This window comes from Ornithorhynchus anatinus, chromosome 13 (assembly GCF_004115215.2).
Source record: "Ornithorhynchus anatinus isolate Pmale09 chromosome 13, mOrnAna1.pri.v4, whole genome shotgun sequence".
Taxonomy (NCBI): Eukaryota; Metazoa; Chordata; class Mammalia; order Monotremata; family Ornithorhynchidae; genus Ornithorhynchus; species Ornithorhynchus anatinus.
The window spans coordinates 26,132,405-26,146,755 of NC_041740.1; the positions used below are offsets into that span (position 1 = coordinate 26,132,405).

The 14,351-nt window shown below is 43.5% G+C and overlaps 1 protein-coding gene across 5 annotated transcripts in view; it reads left to right on the forward strand.

The window, feature by feature from the left end:
* PHTF2 (putative homeodomain transcription factor 2) overlaps window positions 1-8,993 on the forward strand; it is a 104,718-nt gene extending 95,725 nt beyond the window's left edge. For all 5 annotated transcript variants that reach the window (XM_007670961.3, XM_007670962.3, XM_029077680.2 and 2 more), the window contains 4 exons: window positions 683-838; window positions 1,226-1,321; window positions 4,614-4,739; window positions 6,596-8,993. In XM_007670961.3, the coding sequence (XP_007669151.1) occupies window positions 683-838; window positions 1,226-1,321; window positions 4,614-4,739; window positions 6,596-6,616 (399 nt within the window). In that variant the 3' untranslated portion in view covers window positions 6,617-8,993. The remainder of the gene's footprint in view (window positions 1-682; window positions 839-1,225; window positions 1,322-4,613; window positions 4,740-6,595) is intronic.
* Window positions 8,994-14,351: the final 5,358 nt, after the last annotated feature.

Genomic DNA, 14,351 nt, shown 5'->3' on the forward strand with positions numbered 1-14,351 from the left:
TCTTTGTTAGGCATTTGTTAATTTGACAGATAATGAAAAGGCTTAGGATTCAAATGCAGTACAGTACAGATGTCAGAGTTACGGGTGCAGAAGCTTAAATCTGAAGCTATTTGTGGCAGATAATGTGTAAAATTTCACTATGTTTCTAGTGTTGGATTGGCTCCAGCGTACAAACTCCTTTGTCACAAACCAATGAGTAGCAAAGATATTCAGTGCCATACTACAAGTCTTAATGAACTCATATATAACAACATCTTAGATCCAGTTAAATAATATGACGTGCCTTGAGGCCACCTTTCAATATTCTTTCAAGTTAGATTTTTATCAGATCCCGTAAATCGCATGCCCCGTTCTCCGCTTTGGTATTCAGAGTTTGGGTTATGGAAGTCTTTTTTTAAAAAATAGAAATAAAGTCAAAATGCTCGTGTGCCCCCAGAAGGCATGTTTTCACTCTGCATTTTGGATAGCATGGGACAGCAGAAGTAGGCAATGGTTTTCCAATGTCATGCCTCTGTCTCAGTATTGCATGATGCAGTTTCAGAAAACACGTATGCACAGTTTTGGTTGGAGGCTGAGTATTAGAATAATAAGAGGTTCTTCAGGAATGTAGCCACTGCATTCTATGAGGTTTAAGAGAGTATTTTACTTTTGGTTTAATTCTTTCTGTTCCCTTTTGCCTTAGCTGCTCCATGTTCACGAGATCTTCCTCGATTGCCACTACAATTGGGAACTAGTTATCTGGTGTGTCTCGCTAACACTGTTTCTGCTGAGATTTGTTACACTTGGATCTGAAACAAGTAAAAAATATAGCAATACCTCAATATTACTTACTGAACAGGTGAGACTGCTTAATGTGCTATAAAGTCATGTTTTGAAAAGATGACAAACATATAATGAGTTGCATAAAGAACTTCTAAAAGGAAAGTATTCATGGACAAAGCTTATTTTTAAGTTCCAGCTACAGTATCTGTACATCTTCTTTTATTGTATTGATTGATATCCCACCTATAAACATTGGCTGAAGTAATTCTACATCTTAGTAATCCATTCATTGGATACATTTCCAAATCGACTAAATGTGTTTCTCAAATTTATTATTTGGGTTTTGATCAAACCAGTATTTTACCCTGGTTGGTCTCTGAACAAGCTATTCGGTGAGTAAACTTTTTTTCTATTCACTTTTCTGACATTGTTAAAAATCTTTTAAATTGATCTCTTTGGTTAGATAAATTTGTACTTGAAAATGGAGAAGAAACCCAACAAGAAGGAGGAACTGACCCTGGTGAATAATGTTTTGAAACTTGCTACGAAGTTACTGAAGGTAAGAATGCAGGATCCTGTAAGGTTAAATCTAGTGATTTGGAAGTTCTCTGTACAGCTTGTCCCGGTTCTAAGTGCCTTCCCTCATTCTGTGTCAAAATTCTGTTTTTCCATTTTCTAGAAGCTGAACACAAGGCAGTCACTGTTGAGTAGGAAGCCTTGTTCATTTGACCTACATTGGAGCAATGTTCTGAGCTTCTTCCAGTTTAGCATTAGATAGCAATTTCAAAATTTGTAGCAAAATTGCCACTGACCCTTATGTCCTTCATTTCAAAAAAAGTGTTCCTTTTAATGCCGATTGACAGAGTCTGTCTTGATTGTTAGATTTTTGTTTCACTGCTTTATAGCATCAGCCCATGGTTTGTTAAAAAACAACAAGAAACCCTCCTTATCTACAGATAAGGTTATGTTATAGTTGTGGTTATGTTCCTTTAAAAGATTTAAAAACAGCAAATAGAAGATCACCCGATACCATGGAGTATGGAGTGAGTTCTTTCAAAACTCTGGATCAAAATAATATTAATTTTGAGGGAATGTACCAATCACAGGGTACCAATCAGTAAATACAATTGAATGAATGAATCACAGGGGCAAATGGTGGAACTACTTTTATTTCTAGCTAATGCTGAATGGAAAGTGAGCCTTAAGCTGGATCTATTTGCCAGACCCCAGCTCCTTGTAAGGGTGACCACTTCCCCGAAGGCACTTAATAAAACCTGTTGCTACCTGCTGCTGCCGGAGACTAGATCATTAGGACTGATGTTTCAGGACAATATCGTGAGAGAGAAAATAAGTTGTAATGGAGTACAGCCTTGCAGGAGTGGTGTGACTGCTGCAGAGAATAGAGTTTTTGCCGTCAAAAATTGCAGAAATTCAAGGAACAATTCTGAACTGAGAGCACCAAAGAGAATGGACAGGGAAAACCAAAGCCTCCATAATAAAACCTATAAGTGATGTGTCCTGGTAGTTATTTCTTAAAAAGGGAGACATTAAAAATATTTTATTTCCCCCGAAGTGTTTTTGTTTTTAAACTAACTGAAATTTATAATAAGTCTCTGTGCTTTATAACTTTCAAAACAGCAGTGTAACTGAAGCCTTTGGCTATGGCAAAAAACATGCACCACAATCGTGTACATATTTCATGTTAGGAAGCTGTACGTCAGGATCAACCAGTTGGTTGATTGATTTATTTACACAGAGAATAATGGATGAGATACATTCTAACAAAAAAGTCCTCTAGAGCAGTAGAAGCAGTTCCTTGAAGCAATCTTCCAGTCTCCAAACTGTGCCCTCAAAGATTCTGACTTAGAAGCTACACAAAGTTGCCAGGCCCACGCTGTTTCGTATTCCAGTTGATGTGCTCTGATTCCTTCCGTTCTCATCATTTTGATTCTTACCCTGTGTTGCTGTACAGTCCTGCCATGTTCCAGTGAGAATAGCTCCTGTGATTGAGATTCTCCTTCATAACTTTTTGTAGCAAACCAAAGAACCTGCTTGGGAATGCTCTCTTCATTCTTGGATTTGCCTTTTTAAAATTGGGTTTACAGTGCTACAGAAATTATGTCTTGAATATCTCATTCTGGGTGAAAGAGGAGTGAGTGTGTGTGTGTGTGCGTGTGCGTGCGTAGAGACATGTTCCCAGTATTGCTCAGTAAGGCGAGAATAGACAAAGGGTAGAAAACTGAATCAAGATGGCTAGTATGCCTTTTGGAAGGCTGAATGCTGATGGGAACTAATTATACCCTAATTTTAGTTCATCATCTTATTATAAAAAATTGAGAATAAATGTGTATTAGTGTGTTCCAAATATAACACATTTAAAGTGAAAATATAGTTCGCTTTCTATGACTGAATATTTTAGCCGTTCTGTAAAAAGACCAAGAAAACACTAATCCTAGCCAACTATTATTCCTTGTAAGGAACTTTATCTGCACAGTCCTATGAAGATGTATGCTGCTTGTATCCAGGCAATTCCTTAGATCGTATCTAAATTCTAGGGAAGTAAGTGCATTTGCTTGGAGAGATGCCCTTTTGCTAAAATCAGAATTAATGCCTTATATAGTTTTAGCACAATTTGCCCCATGAATAAACTGATAAAAGGATCAGAGCTGTCATGTTAACTCTTTGGCATCAGAGCACTGTTGGAGAAATCAAATATATTATATTGTACTGATAAGTACCAGTAAATTTCAGCCCTAAACACAAAATGCTAGGATTAAAATTGTATTTGCTGAATTGTCTTTGCTAAACAGGTTTTCCAGAGTAAAAGGGAAGAATTTCAGGTTGAGATTTTTCACTCACCCTACTGATATTCCATGTGTTTTTTGCCACTCAGTGTCTCCCTACTATAAATATGTGTGGCACTAATTTGTTACTGAATATTCTGCGCTCATAGTCCTAATAATAATAATTGTGGTATTTGCTAAATGCTTACCGTATGTCAAGCCCTTTTAAGTGCTGTGGTAGATATAAGGTAATCAGGTCAGACACAATCTCTGTCCCACCTAAGGGGGAGTGAGATCAGCTATTTAACCTTCGTTGTACAAATGAGGAAACTGAGGCACAGAGAAGTCAAGTGACTTGCCTAAAGTCACACAGCAGATAGATGGCAGAGCTGGGATTAGAACCCAGGTCCTCTGATTCCCAGGCCTGTGCCCTTTCTGCCAGGTCACATTACTTCTCATGAACTCTTGGTTAAGGCTGAGAAGCAGCATTTCTCAGTCCCTCCGATTGAGCAGTTTAGCACAGTAGGTTAATTCCCTAGTCCGTCATTTAGAATTCAAATAATTGATCGAGGGGAGGAAAGGAGTTTATTTTCCATTCAGGACTCTTTCATGTTTTGGTGTTATTTTTTAATGGTATTTGGTAAGGGCTTACGATGTGTCAAACACAGTTCTAAGCGCTGGGGTAGGTACAAGTTGATTAAGTCAGATGTAGTCCCTGTCCTACATGGGTTTCACAGTTTAAGTTGAAGGGAGAACAGGTAATTAATCCCCATTTTACAGTTGAAGAAACTGAGGTACAGAGAAGTCAAGTAATTTGCCCAAGATCACACAGCAAGCAGTTAGCAGAGCCCACATCCTTCTCATTCCAGGTCCTTGATCTTTCCACTAGGCCACACTGCTTCTCCAGTGGTCATGCGTAATTTTTAAAATGTTCTCCATAGTTTAAAAAATGATTTAAAGACCTCCTTCCGTCGCCCTGAGGTCCTAGGACTCCTGACATGTAGTGTGGGCTTAGGCATGTGAAGCTTCTTCTTTCTAAAGATGTAAACATATTTTTGTCCCTGCTAGGAATTGGACAGCCCCTTCAGGTTATATGGGCTGACGATGAACCCGCTGCTTTATAACATTACCCAGGTTGTCATCTTGTCTGCCGTTTCTGGTGTTATCAGTGACTTGCTTGGATTCAATTTAAAGGTGAGAACTTGCAGAGAATCTTACTCTCTAGTGCCAGTTTGGTGCTATAGCTCAAACTACCCAAATATTTCAGGTGCCCAGTATTCCAGTCAATAAACTGCATGTTTAATTTTCGAGAATGTGCTACTGAAGACGTTGCACAGCGGGAAACATTTTAAAGCTGTTTGATTCATCAGCCAGAAAATCAAATGATTTGAATTGACTAAATTATCTTCAGGACTGGCATCTGGTTTGAGCTCCAAAAATACCCCCATCTGCTTTTCCTTCTTTTATACGTTTTCTACAAACCACTTCCTTTGTGAAGCCTTCCCAGATAAATCTGTTCCTTTTTCCATCACTCCCTTGGTCACTGTATTCACCCCAAGAACTTATTTGAACTTTCATCCAGTTGTCTCTTCCCTTCACCCTCCCTCAGATTATAAACTCAGCTGGAGAGGGGTTTGTGGTGTTTTCTTCCTTTGCAATTCCCCCAGATCTTAGTTCAGTGCTCCACATAAAAGTAGTAATTTAGTGGTGGTGAAAGTCACCCGATACTGTTTCTCTTTTTTTAAAATAAACCAGAAAGAGAGAGAAGAGGAGTGGGTATTCCAGTATGAATTATTTGGAAACTTCGAGTCTTGCTTGGCCTTGGGTTGCCCCAGGCTTGTCACTGACCTGGAGGGAGGCGCATGGTGGCAGCTGCGTTGGACTTAAGGCGGTGGTCGCAAGTGCCCCTCATTGTCCTCTGCTCCTTCAGCGAGGCCAGCATGGCCCCTGGCCAGGGGTTGGTGGGATCAGGGGACACAGTTTTGAGGGGGGGGTCTGTCACACCGGGGGGATTTATGGGTAGCGAGCATTGCTGGGGGAGATGGGTTGGTGGTAATGTAGGCACACAGGGTTATGCTGGGTGGCATTCTTTCCGCATGGTCCGGTTCAGCCTGGCCCCTCAGCGGCCAGTTTGCCAGCCATCCACCCAGCTGCTCAGGGACTCAGCGTCTTGCTGCTCCCTGAACCCAGCCATCAGGCTTTTCCTGGGGCAGAGGAAAAGACGGTGGCCTATTTGCTTATTTTTCTTCCCTCCTTCCCTCCTGTCATCTGTCTTTCTTACTTCCCTCTCAGGGTGCCGGAAGGGTGTTCCAGGGAACAGGTTAACAGTCGAGCGGGGGAAGGAGGTGGGAGACTTTAAGCCCAAGTAGGAAGGGCTAACCCAGCTCCGTAGGCCTTGCATTACCAAATTGTGGTTCTGTACTCCCATCAGGCTGCAGGGAAAGAGTCACCCGTGTTCAGAGGTCACAGGGGGAGAGGGATTAGGGGCCCTTCAGACAGGTGGGAGGGTGAAAGGGGCTGAGTTCCTTGGAGTTCATCCCCTATGCCCCCTCTACCATTTTTATTTTTGCCTGTACATTAATCAGGCCTCACCTGTGACATCTTCATGCTACTTGTCCAGTGTAACCTTTGTTACAAGACTTTTTTTTTTTGCTTTCACCACTAGTGTCCAGTAAATATCACTGAGGATGGACTACAGCTGATGAGCCACAGATGCTGTAGTCTTAGCATCCTCTTTGTGCTCCAAGGGCTGTAGAATATCACCTTCCTCACCCACACTATTGACCTCATCTGGATTAAGTGAGGTATACTCCACTGTAGTCCAAGTTCTCCTAAGGCTCCTTCCCAGATATGCCGGATGGGGGAAAAGCCCCTTCTTATTTGCTTTAAAAAAGTTGGTTTCATGGTACTCCCCCCCCCCCCCAAAAAAAGAAAAAGGAATGAAACAGGGCCCATGGCAGTCTTCCCCCTGGCTTTTTGGGGAAGTGGAAACATAAGTTAAAACTAGTTAAAATATGCAGATTTTTCACTGTTTGATTTTTGGTTTTCAGCTCTGGAAGATCAAATCATGACATGCAGAGAACAGAAGATGTAGCACAACACTCTGGAATAAGAGGACTCTGACTAATAAATGCTGCCTCAAAACGGTCACTGAATCTGAAGCCTGGCCCTGCTTCAAGGGCACAGCTTGGAAAATCGAAGTGTTTACATCTGACTGTCTTGTGCAATCCTTATATTTATTTTACCTTTTCACTGTTTTTTTTTACACTTATTTTGGTCTTTGTATTTTATTTTCAAGCATTGATATGCTTAGTCTCAAAAGGGTGATAAAACTGATATCCACATACTTGAGATCCTGGTAATTGTTCAGACTTAATTGAAACTTTGATAGCTCTTGCCAGTATAAACCACCGCTAAGCATTGTTCCCCACTGGTCCACTGCCCTGGCTGTATATTCGATCCATAAGCCAGACTTATTTATAGCAATTCAGAGTGGCCCAAGCACCTCTTGCTAAACACCTAGCATTCTGCCAGCATCCCAGAGTGCACTGTGTGAGTTCCAAGCCCCGACTGTACAATCAAGGAAATAACCGATTCCCTTTTTTTTTTTTCCTAGTAACACTAGAGGCAGTCAGGGTTATATGCCTCTCTTGTTTTGGGAACATTGCCAGGATCTAAACCGATTAAGCTGCAGTTTAAACACCCTTCAGTATTAATAAACTAATATGGGATTACATAACAGGTCAACAAGTGCTCTTTGATAAAACTGTTAATAGAGCAATAATTGTAAATGGTTACCATAATGTAAGGTATTTTGATAAAAATGAACTAGTAATAATTGTATTTATTTGAAACACTGGGCTGTTTGCACAGCTCCAACTGTGCATGCTCGAAATGTGCACTTTTTAATTGTTACTTTTAGTATGTATCTCTCTCTGCCTGGGATCTGCTATAGTGGACTGGGACACAATATGGTATCTCATCTCACAAATGAAGTGCCTATTGATTTTACTAAATACAAACTTCCCCAGTGCATTATGGCATATGCTGCCACTTCTGTCACACCCAACTGAACTGAGGACGTTTCTCCCAAAATGTGTCCCTTGTGCATATCTGTTCTGAAAAACAATTTCTCAAGATACACCGTTTGCAAAATCTGCCCTCCATATATCTTTCTCTCCAGTGATAAGGGCTAGTCCAGATCCAAGTATCCCAGAAAAATGATTGTTGACAAGTTGCTAATGAGTCCAGGAAAGATCCCTTCAGATCAGCAGACCTGTTTATACCTAGACTTAATTTGACAAGATCCTATTTGGAGCTGGGCCTTTCAGGCTACTACATTTGCATAATTGTGATTTTTTTCATTCTGGTTTCTATGGGGCATTTCGAGTGTGTGGAAACTGGATGTCTTCATCCCAAGTGATGTCTGAACCCAGTGCGTCATTTTGAATGTCCTCAAGCCTTTGACACTTTTAGTGACTTTACACTCATTTGCAAATGCACCATTTTGCTGGTGTATCCAGTATTCTTAAATCACAGTTTTCAGATGAAGAATGTGTTAGATATCCCTCTGTTTTCCCCATTCCTGAGAATTAGTATGTATCTGAGGTTATTTTGCCTAATTTGCGTGGTATATGATCTTTATATAAAGCAACAAAAATGAGTATTTTTTTTATTTGCCTGTGTACTAATATGTTTAATAATGACCAAAGTGCATTCTGATATTTGTTTGAAGAAATGTATTACTGGAGCTTTAAGAACATTTCGGTTTTTCATGTGAAAATTTGGCTGCATTTGATATGTTTCTTCTTCCTTTGTTGTCTGATGTTGGGATTGTTTTTAGGAATTATATTTTATAGACAACTTTTCCAAAATAAGGTACACACCTACACAGAACTTACATTTTGCACAGAATATATTTTGAGAAAAAAAGTACAACATGAGTTCTGCTGGGGGTAAGAGATGAGACTGTTTTATCTCATAAAAACTTTTATTTCAGAATGAAAGTATTTTTGAGAAACTTAAATGTTAAATATAGTGATTTAAGTAAAAAAGCTTGTTTGCGGTTGAAGTTGGGAGTTGGTTAGTAACTACACTGTACCTCTCAACAATTTATTAGCAATATGCTGGATGATGTCATTAACATGGGCAGCAGTGGAAGAATACGATGACAGTTTGGCATTGGAGTTGGCCTGGTGATATTAAAGGAGTTCTCATTGTAGAAGCGTGAAACTTTCAATTGCTGCCATTAGGTTTACCATTATTATAAGAAAATGAAAGAATCGTTATACGTCACATAATATGGAAAAACAAAACAGTTCAAATTAGAGGTAAGTGGAGATGTGGCAGATATTGTGTGTTAATTGTTGTGTTTTGCCACATGTATTGTACCTGAAAGTTTGATCAGCAGGCTTGAAATAAAGCATTCTATGGCTGATGGTTTTAAGAGCTCTTCAGTGGGATTTGTTTTTTTTTCTAACGTTGCAAAATCCATACCCTTTTCCAGGGTAGTGAGCTTGTCCAAGCTGTAGATGGGGGCTGGCTTCTGCTCTCTAAACTGAGGCACGTCTCTTGTTCTGACAGGAGACTGCATTGTCTCTAGCCAGTGACAATGGGAATTGATAACACACAGGCCCCATGATGCCTTATGACTTTTTCCTTTTCTTCTCTTCCTGGTTTTCTGTGATTAGGAGGTCCTCCCTGACTAAGCTCTCATCTCCCCTCTCTATTTTCTCTCCCTTCGGGGTCACCTAGGCACTTAGGTCTGTGCATTACTAATCTCTAGGCAGTTATGCACGTGTCCTATTGCTCTGTTCCTTCTCTTCTGTGATTTATCTGAATGACTGCTCCCCCAACCTCCCTAGATTGTAAGGTCCCCAGAGGGCAGTGTTAGGGTATAACAACTCTACGTTACGCCCCCAAGTCAGTCAGTCATATTTATTGAGCGTGTGCTGTGTGCAGAGCACTGTACTAAGTGCTTGGGAAAGTATAACAGACAGACCCTGCCAACAAAGAGTAGTGTTGGCACACAGTACAGTATTCTGCACATAGTAAATGCTCAATTGCTCCCGATGGATGGCACTGCTTTAAAAAACAGATGAGGCATCTTGAGTAGTTTCTAGATCCTAATAACCTCATTCACAAACAGCAGGGGGAAAGCAATTTGAGGAAATTGAACCACAATCTCAGTATTTCACCTACATCTGTAGGAAGATCACATTTAGAGGGAAATGCAGCCCCCTAAAAGGCCTTCAAAAATTTTGCTCAGGAATTGTGGGTCAGTTGCCCGCAGAACTCCAAAAGAAACGGTGGGCTGGGCTCATTTTAGCAGGAACCACAGTTTATCTGTTGATGGGATGTTTCATTTCCAGCTGAAGTTAGTATTTGAATCCTGGCTTCCAGAATCACAGCTGAAATCAATAATCATACACCTCACTGAAAACTGCTTTTGGGTGTGAAGGGTATTTCCTCCAAAGAAGGCAGAGGGAGAGTTACACCAAGAGACTTGACTTACAGTTTCTGGCAACACTTAATGCTGAACCTACTTACTGTGACCGCAGACAAATTACTTCCCACTGGGTCATTGACTCTCCATCCAAAATGGAGTTCACTCAAATTTTAACCTTTGACCCAATGAAAGCAAAACACTCTCAGGAGCCTGTCAGGGGACAAAATGTTGCCTATAGTGCCAAGTAAAGAAGGAAGTTGAGAATGCCAATCACTGTACCAACACTTGGATAAATGTGAGATACATACACAGTCCCTTTCCCATTCGCACCTGCCAGTTTAATGGGGAGTGGGAGGACATGACAGGTATTTCCCTTTTTACAGTTGAGGAAACTGAGGTACAGAGAATAACTGACTTTGCTGAGGTCACACAGAAAGATGAGTCATGATCTCAAGATTAGAGACCAGACAGCCTGACTCCTAACCCAGTGCTCTACAGGACATCATACTGCCTCCTGGTTTATTGTTGTTGTTTTGATTCCCTGCTCTACTATTACTTTCATTCAATTCATTGAATGGTATTTATTGAGCACTTACCGTGTGCACTGTACTAAGTTCTTGGGAAAGTACAATATAACAGTAAACAGAAACATTCCCTGCCCACGATGATGAGTTTACAGTCTAGAGAGGAATACACACATCCCTATAAATAAATACAGATATGGACGATTGTCTGTTTACTTGTTTTGATGTCTGTCTCTCCCCCTGCACCCCCCGCCCCCAAAGATTGTAAACCCGGTGTGGGCAGGGACTGTTATTGATGAATTGTACTTTCCAAGCATTTAGTACAGTGCTTTGCATACAGTTAGCACTCCATAAATATGAATGAATGAAGACGCTCCAAAAATGCAGGCCTCCCCTTTTGGAGCACCCTCCAGTCCGCACCCCACCTCCCTCTCCAGGAAACCATCCTCCCCGAGAGATCCCTGAGGCGACCCCTCCCCTCATTTGGTGGAGGGAACAGGACAATGCAGAGGCTGGGCCTCACCTGGTGATATTTGTTTTCTGAATGGAGGGAATGAAGGTGTGCCAGCCGTCCGGCCCGGTTTGGGGAGAGTGGGGGTGTCCAAATGGGTGGGAGGGCTGCTGGGAGTCCTGGTGGGAGGGAGGGAGGACTTCTGGGGGTCCTGGTGGAAGGGAAGGAGGGAGGCCTGCTGGGGATCCAGGTGGGTTAGGAGGGAAGGAGGGCTGCTGGGGGTCCAGGTGGGTTAGGAGGGAAGGAGGGAGGGCTGCTGGGGGTCTTGGTGGGAGGGAGGGCTGCCAGGGGTCCAGGTGGGTTAGGAGGGAAGGAGGGAGGGCTGCCGGGGGTCCAGGTGGGTGGGAGGGAAAGAGGACCTCTGGGGGTCTGGAGGGAGGGAGTGTGGGCTGCCGGGGTTCCTGGTGGGAGCGCAGCGGGATTGATTGAGGAGCGTGTGCCCAGCTGCGTGCCCTGCGCCGTGCTGCGCTCCAGCTGCGCACCTCGTGCGCTGATGCGCTCCAGTTGCGCGCCCGCAGACGGGGCTGCCGGACACCACGGGGCTGCCGGCTACCTACCGCTGCCTGCCGCTGCCCACCGGCCCCGGGGACCCCTGCGGAGAGGACCAGCCCAGGAGCGGCTCTGGGCGCCCCTCGACCACCCTGCTGAGCCCCGGCCTGCCCGACCCCGCGCCCAGCTGACCCCAGGCCCGCGCGGCGCCCCAGGAGCGGAGGTAAGTTGGCTTCAGCCCGTTGGTTGGGTCTGGGCTCCCACTGGGCCTCTCCACCCGCCCCGAAGCGGGAGCCGCCCCGAAACCAGCCTCACCGGGCTCCGAGGGGGCCCCCGTGCCCAGATAGGGACCTGAGTGTCTGGGGAAGGGGTCCAAGTGCCCGGGCAGGGGACCCCAGTGTCCAGAGAGGGACCCGAGTGTCTGGGGAGGTGTCCCAAGTGTCCAGAGAGGGGGGCCCCGTTGTCCAGAGGCAGGTCCCAAGTGCCCCGGGGAGGGGGCTCAACTGTCTAATAATAATAATAATAATGTTGGTATTAAGCACTTACTATGTGCAGAGCACTGTTCTAAGAGCCGGGGTAGATACAGGGTAATCAGGTTATACCACGTGAGGCTCACAGTTAATCCCTATTTTACAGATGAGGTCACTGAGGCCCAGAGAAATGAAGTGACTTGCCCACAGTCACACAGCTGACAAGTGGCAGAGCCGGGAGTCGAACCCATGACCTCTGACTCCCGAGCCCGGGCTCTTTCCACCGGGCCACGCTGCTTCTCTAGAGAGGGACCCAAGTGTCCAGAGAGGGACCTGAGTGACTGGAGAGACACCGGTGCCCTGGGAAGGGCTGGAGTTCCCAGGCAGGGCCTGCTGCTCTTCATGGGGCAGCTGGACACCAAGTAGCCGGACCTGGGCAGGCCCCGTTTTTCTGCTCCTGAGAGAGTACTGTATGCCCAAACCGGGAGACGAGAGCCTTGCCTACAAAGAGCTGACAGTTCAGAAGGGAAGGCAGAACTTTAGAAGCAGCAGCGCAACAGGGTATGATGATGTGCTTTTGGGCTTGGGTAAGTGTCAAAGTGCTTTCAAGGATACACACCAAAGTGCTTAGATGATGCAGAGGGGCGGGTGAATAAGGTGGAGAAATGAGGGTTTAGGGAGAGCTATTGGGAGGAGGTGTGATTTCAATAGGGCCTTGAAGATGAGAGTGGTAGTTGGTCAGATGTGAAGCCTCGTGGGAATTACACTTCATTCATTCAATAGTATTTATTGAATGCTTACAAGGTGCAAATCACTGTACTAAGTGCTTGGAATGTACAATTCAACATCAGATAGAGACAATCCCTGCCCAATCTAAGGAGGCAGGGTTTGAGAAAGGGTTGAACAGTGAGAGAGATGCAATTTATGGTAAGTAGCTTGGTGTTAGAGGAGCAAAGTGTGTGGGCTGGGCCAGAGTGGGAGAGGAGTGAGGATGAGTAGTGGGGAGTAACCTGAGTGCATTAAAGCTGACAGAAGTTTCTGCTTGATGTAGAGATGTGTGTGCAAACACTGGAGAAACAGCGTGGCCTAGTGGGAAGAGCAGGGGCTTGGGAGTCAGAGGGCCTGGGTTCTAATCCTAACTCTGCCAACTGCTGCATAGGGCAAGTCCCTTAACTTCTCTGTGCCTCAGTTACCTCATCTACTAACAAAACCCCTGTTCTCCTTTTACCTTAGACTAGAAGCTCCATTTGGGACAGGGATTGTGTGATCTGATTGGATTGCATCTACCTTAGCCTTTAGCACATTGCTTGGAACTAATAAGTGTTTAACAAATGCAGTTATTCTCTGTAGTATTTTGTTGTGTATGGTTTGCTCAAGTTGATCAGTTTGGATTCAGAATGAAGGGGTAAACTAAAAATATCTTGATCACTTCAAAGACCTTGAATTTACATGCAAAATCAAGTTTAACAAAACTCCCAAGAAAAGTATTACGTGTTACCAGCATACTTCATTTTTAGAAAATCCTGGTTTCTTAATCATAGTTATGCTAATTGAAAATTCTCAAAGAGAAATTAGTAAGAAGTTAAATGTCATGGGTTTTAATCCCAGCTCTAACAATTTATCTGCTGTGTGATCTTGGGCAAGTCACTTTACTTCTCTGTGCCTGTTACCTCATCTGTAGAATGGGGATCGAGACTGTGAGCCCCATGTGGGACAGGGACTGTGTCCAACCTGACTTGCGTGGGTCCACCCCAGTGCTTACTACAGTTTCTGGCACAGAGTAAGTGCTGAAGTACCATAATTATTATTATGTCAAAAAAAGTTTGTCAGTTTCCTGACATTCTTAGGGGCAAGGAACTCAGAAGGCTGCTGTTCATAATATTAGTAATGATGCTAATAGAATTAATTAAATTTTTACTGTTTGCAAAGCACCGCACAGAGTACTGGGGACAAATTACTCGATGGATAATTAGACACCATTCCTGACCTTCCAGGTGCTCACAATCTAAGAATAAATGAGGGAGAACAGATTAGCAGCAGACACAGAGGGAAAGATAGAAATCCAGAAGAAGTCAAGGACAATGATAAACACAGTAAGAAAAATAGGGTACAGTGACTAGAGGGGCAAATTTCCCAGGTCCTCAGAGGTCAGGCCAACACTTGACACACAAAGAAGGAAAAGCGGTGATGAGCGTGAGTTAAAGCGCATGTAATAGAGTATATTCATTCAATCATATTTATTGAGCACTTACTATGTGCAGAGCACTGTACTAAGCGCTTGGAATGTACAATTCAGCAACAGCTAGAGACAATCCCTGGCCAACAGTGGGCTCACAGTCTAAACGGGGGAGACAGACAACCAAA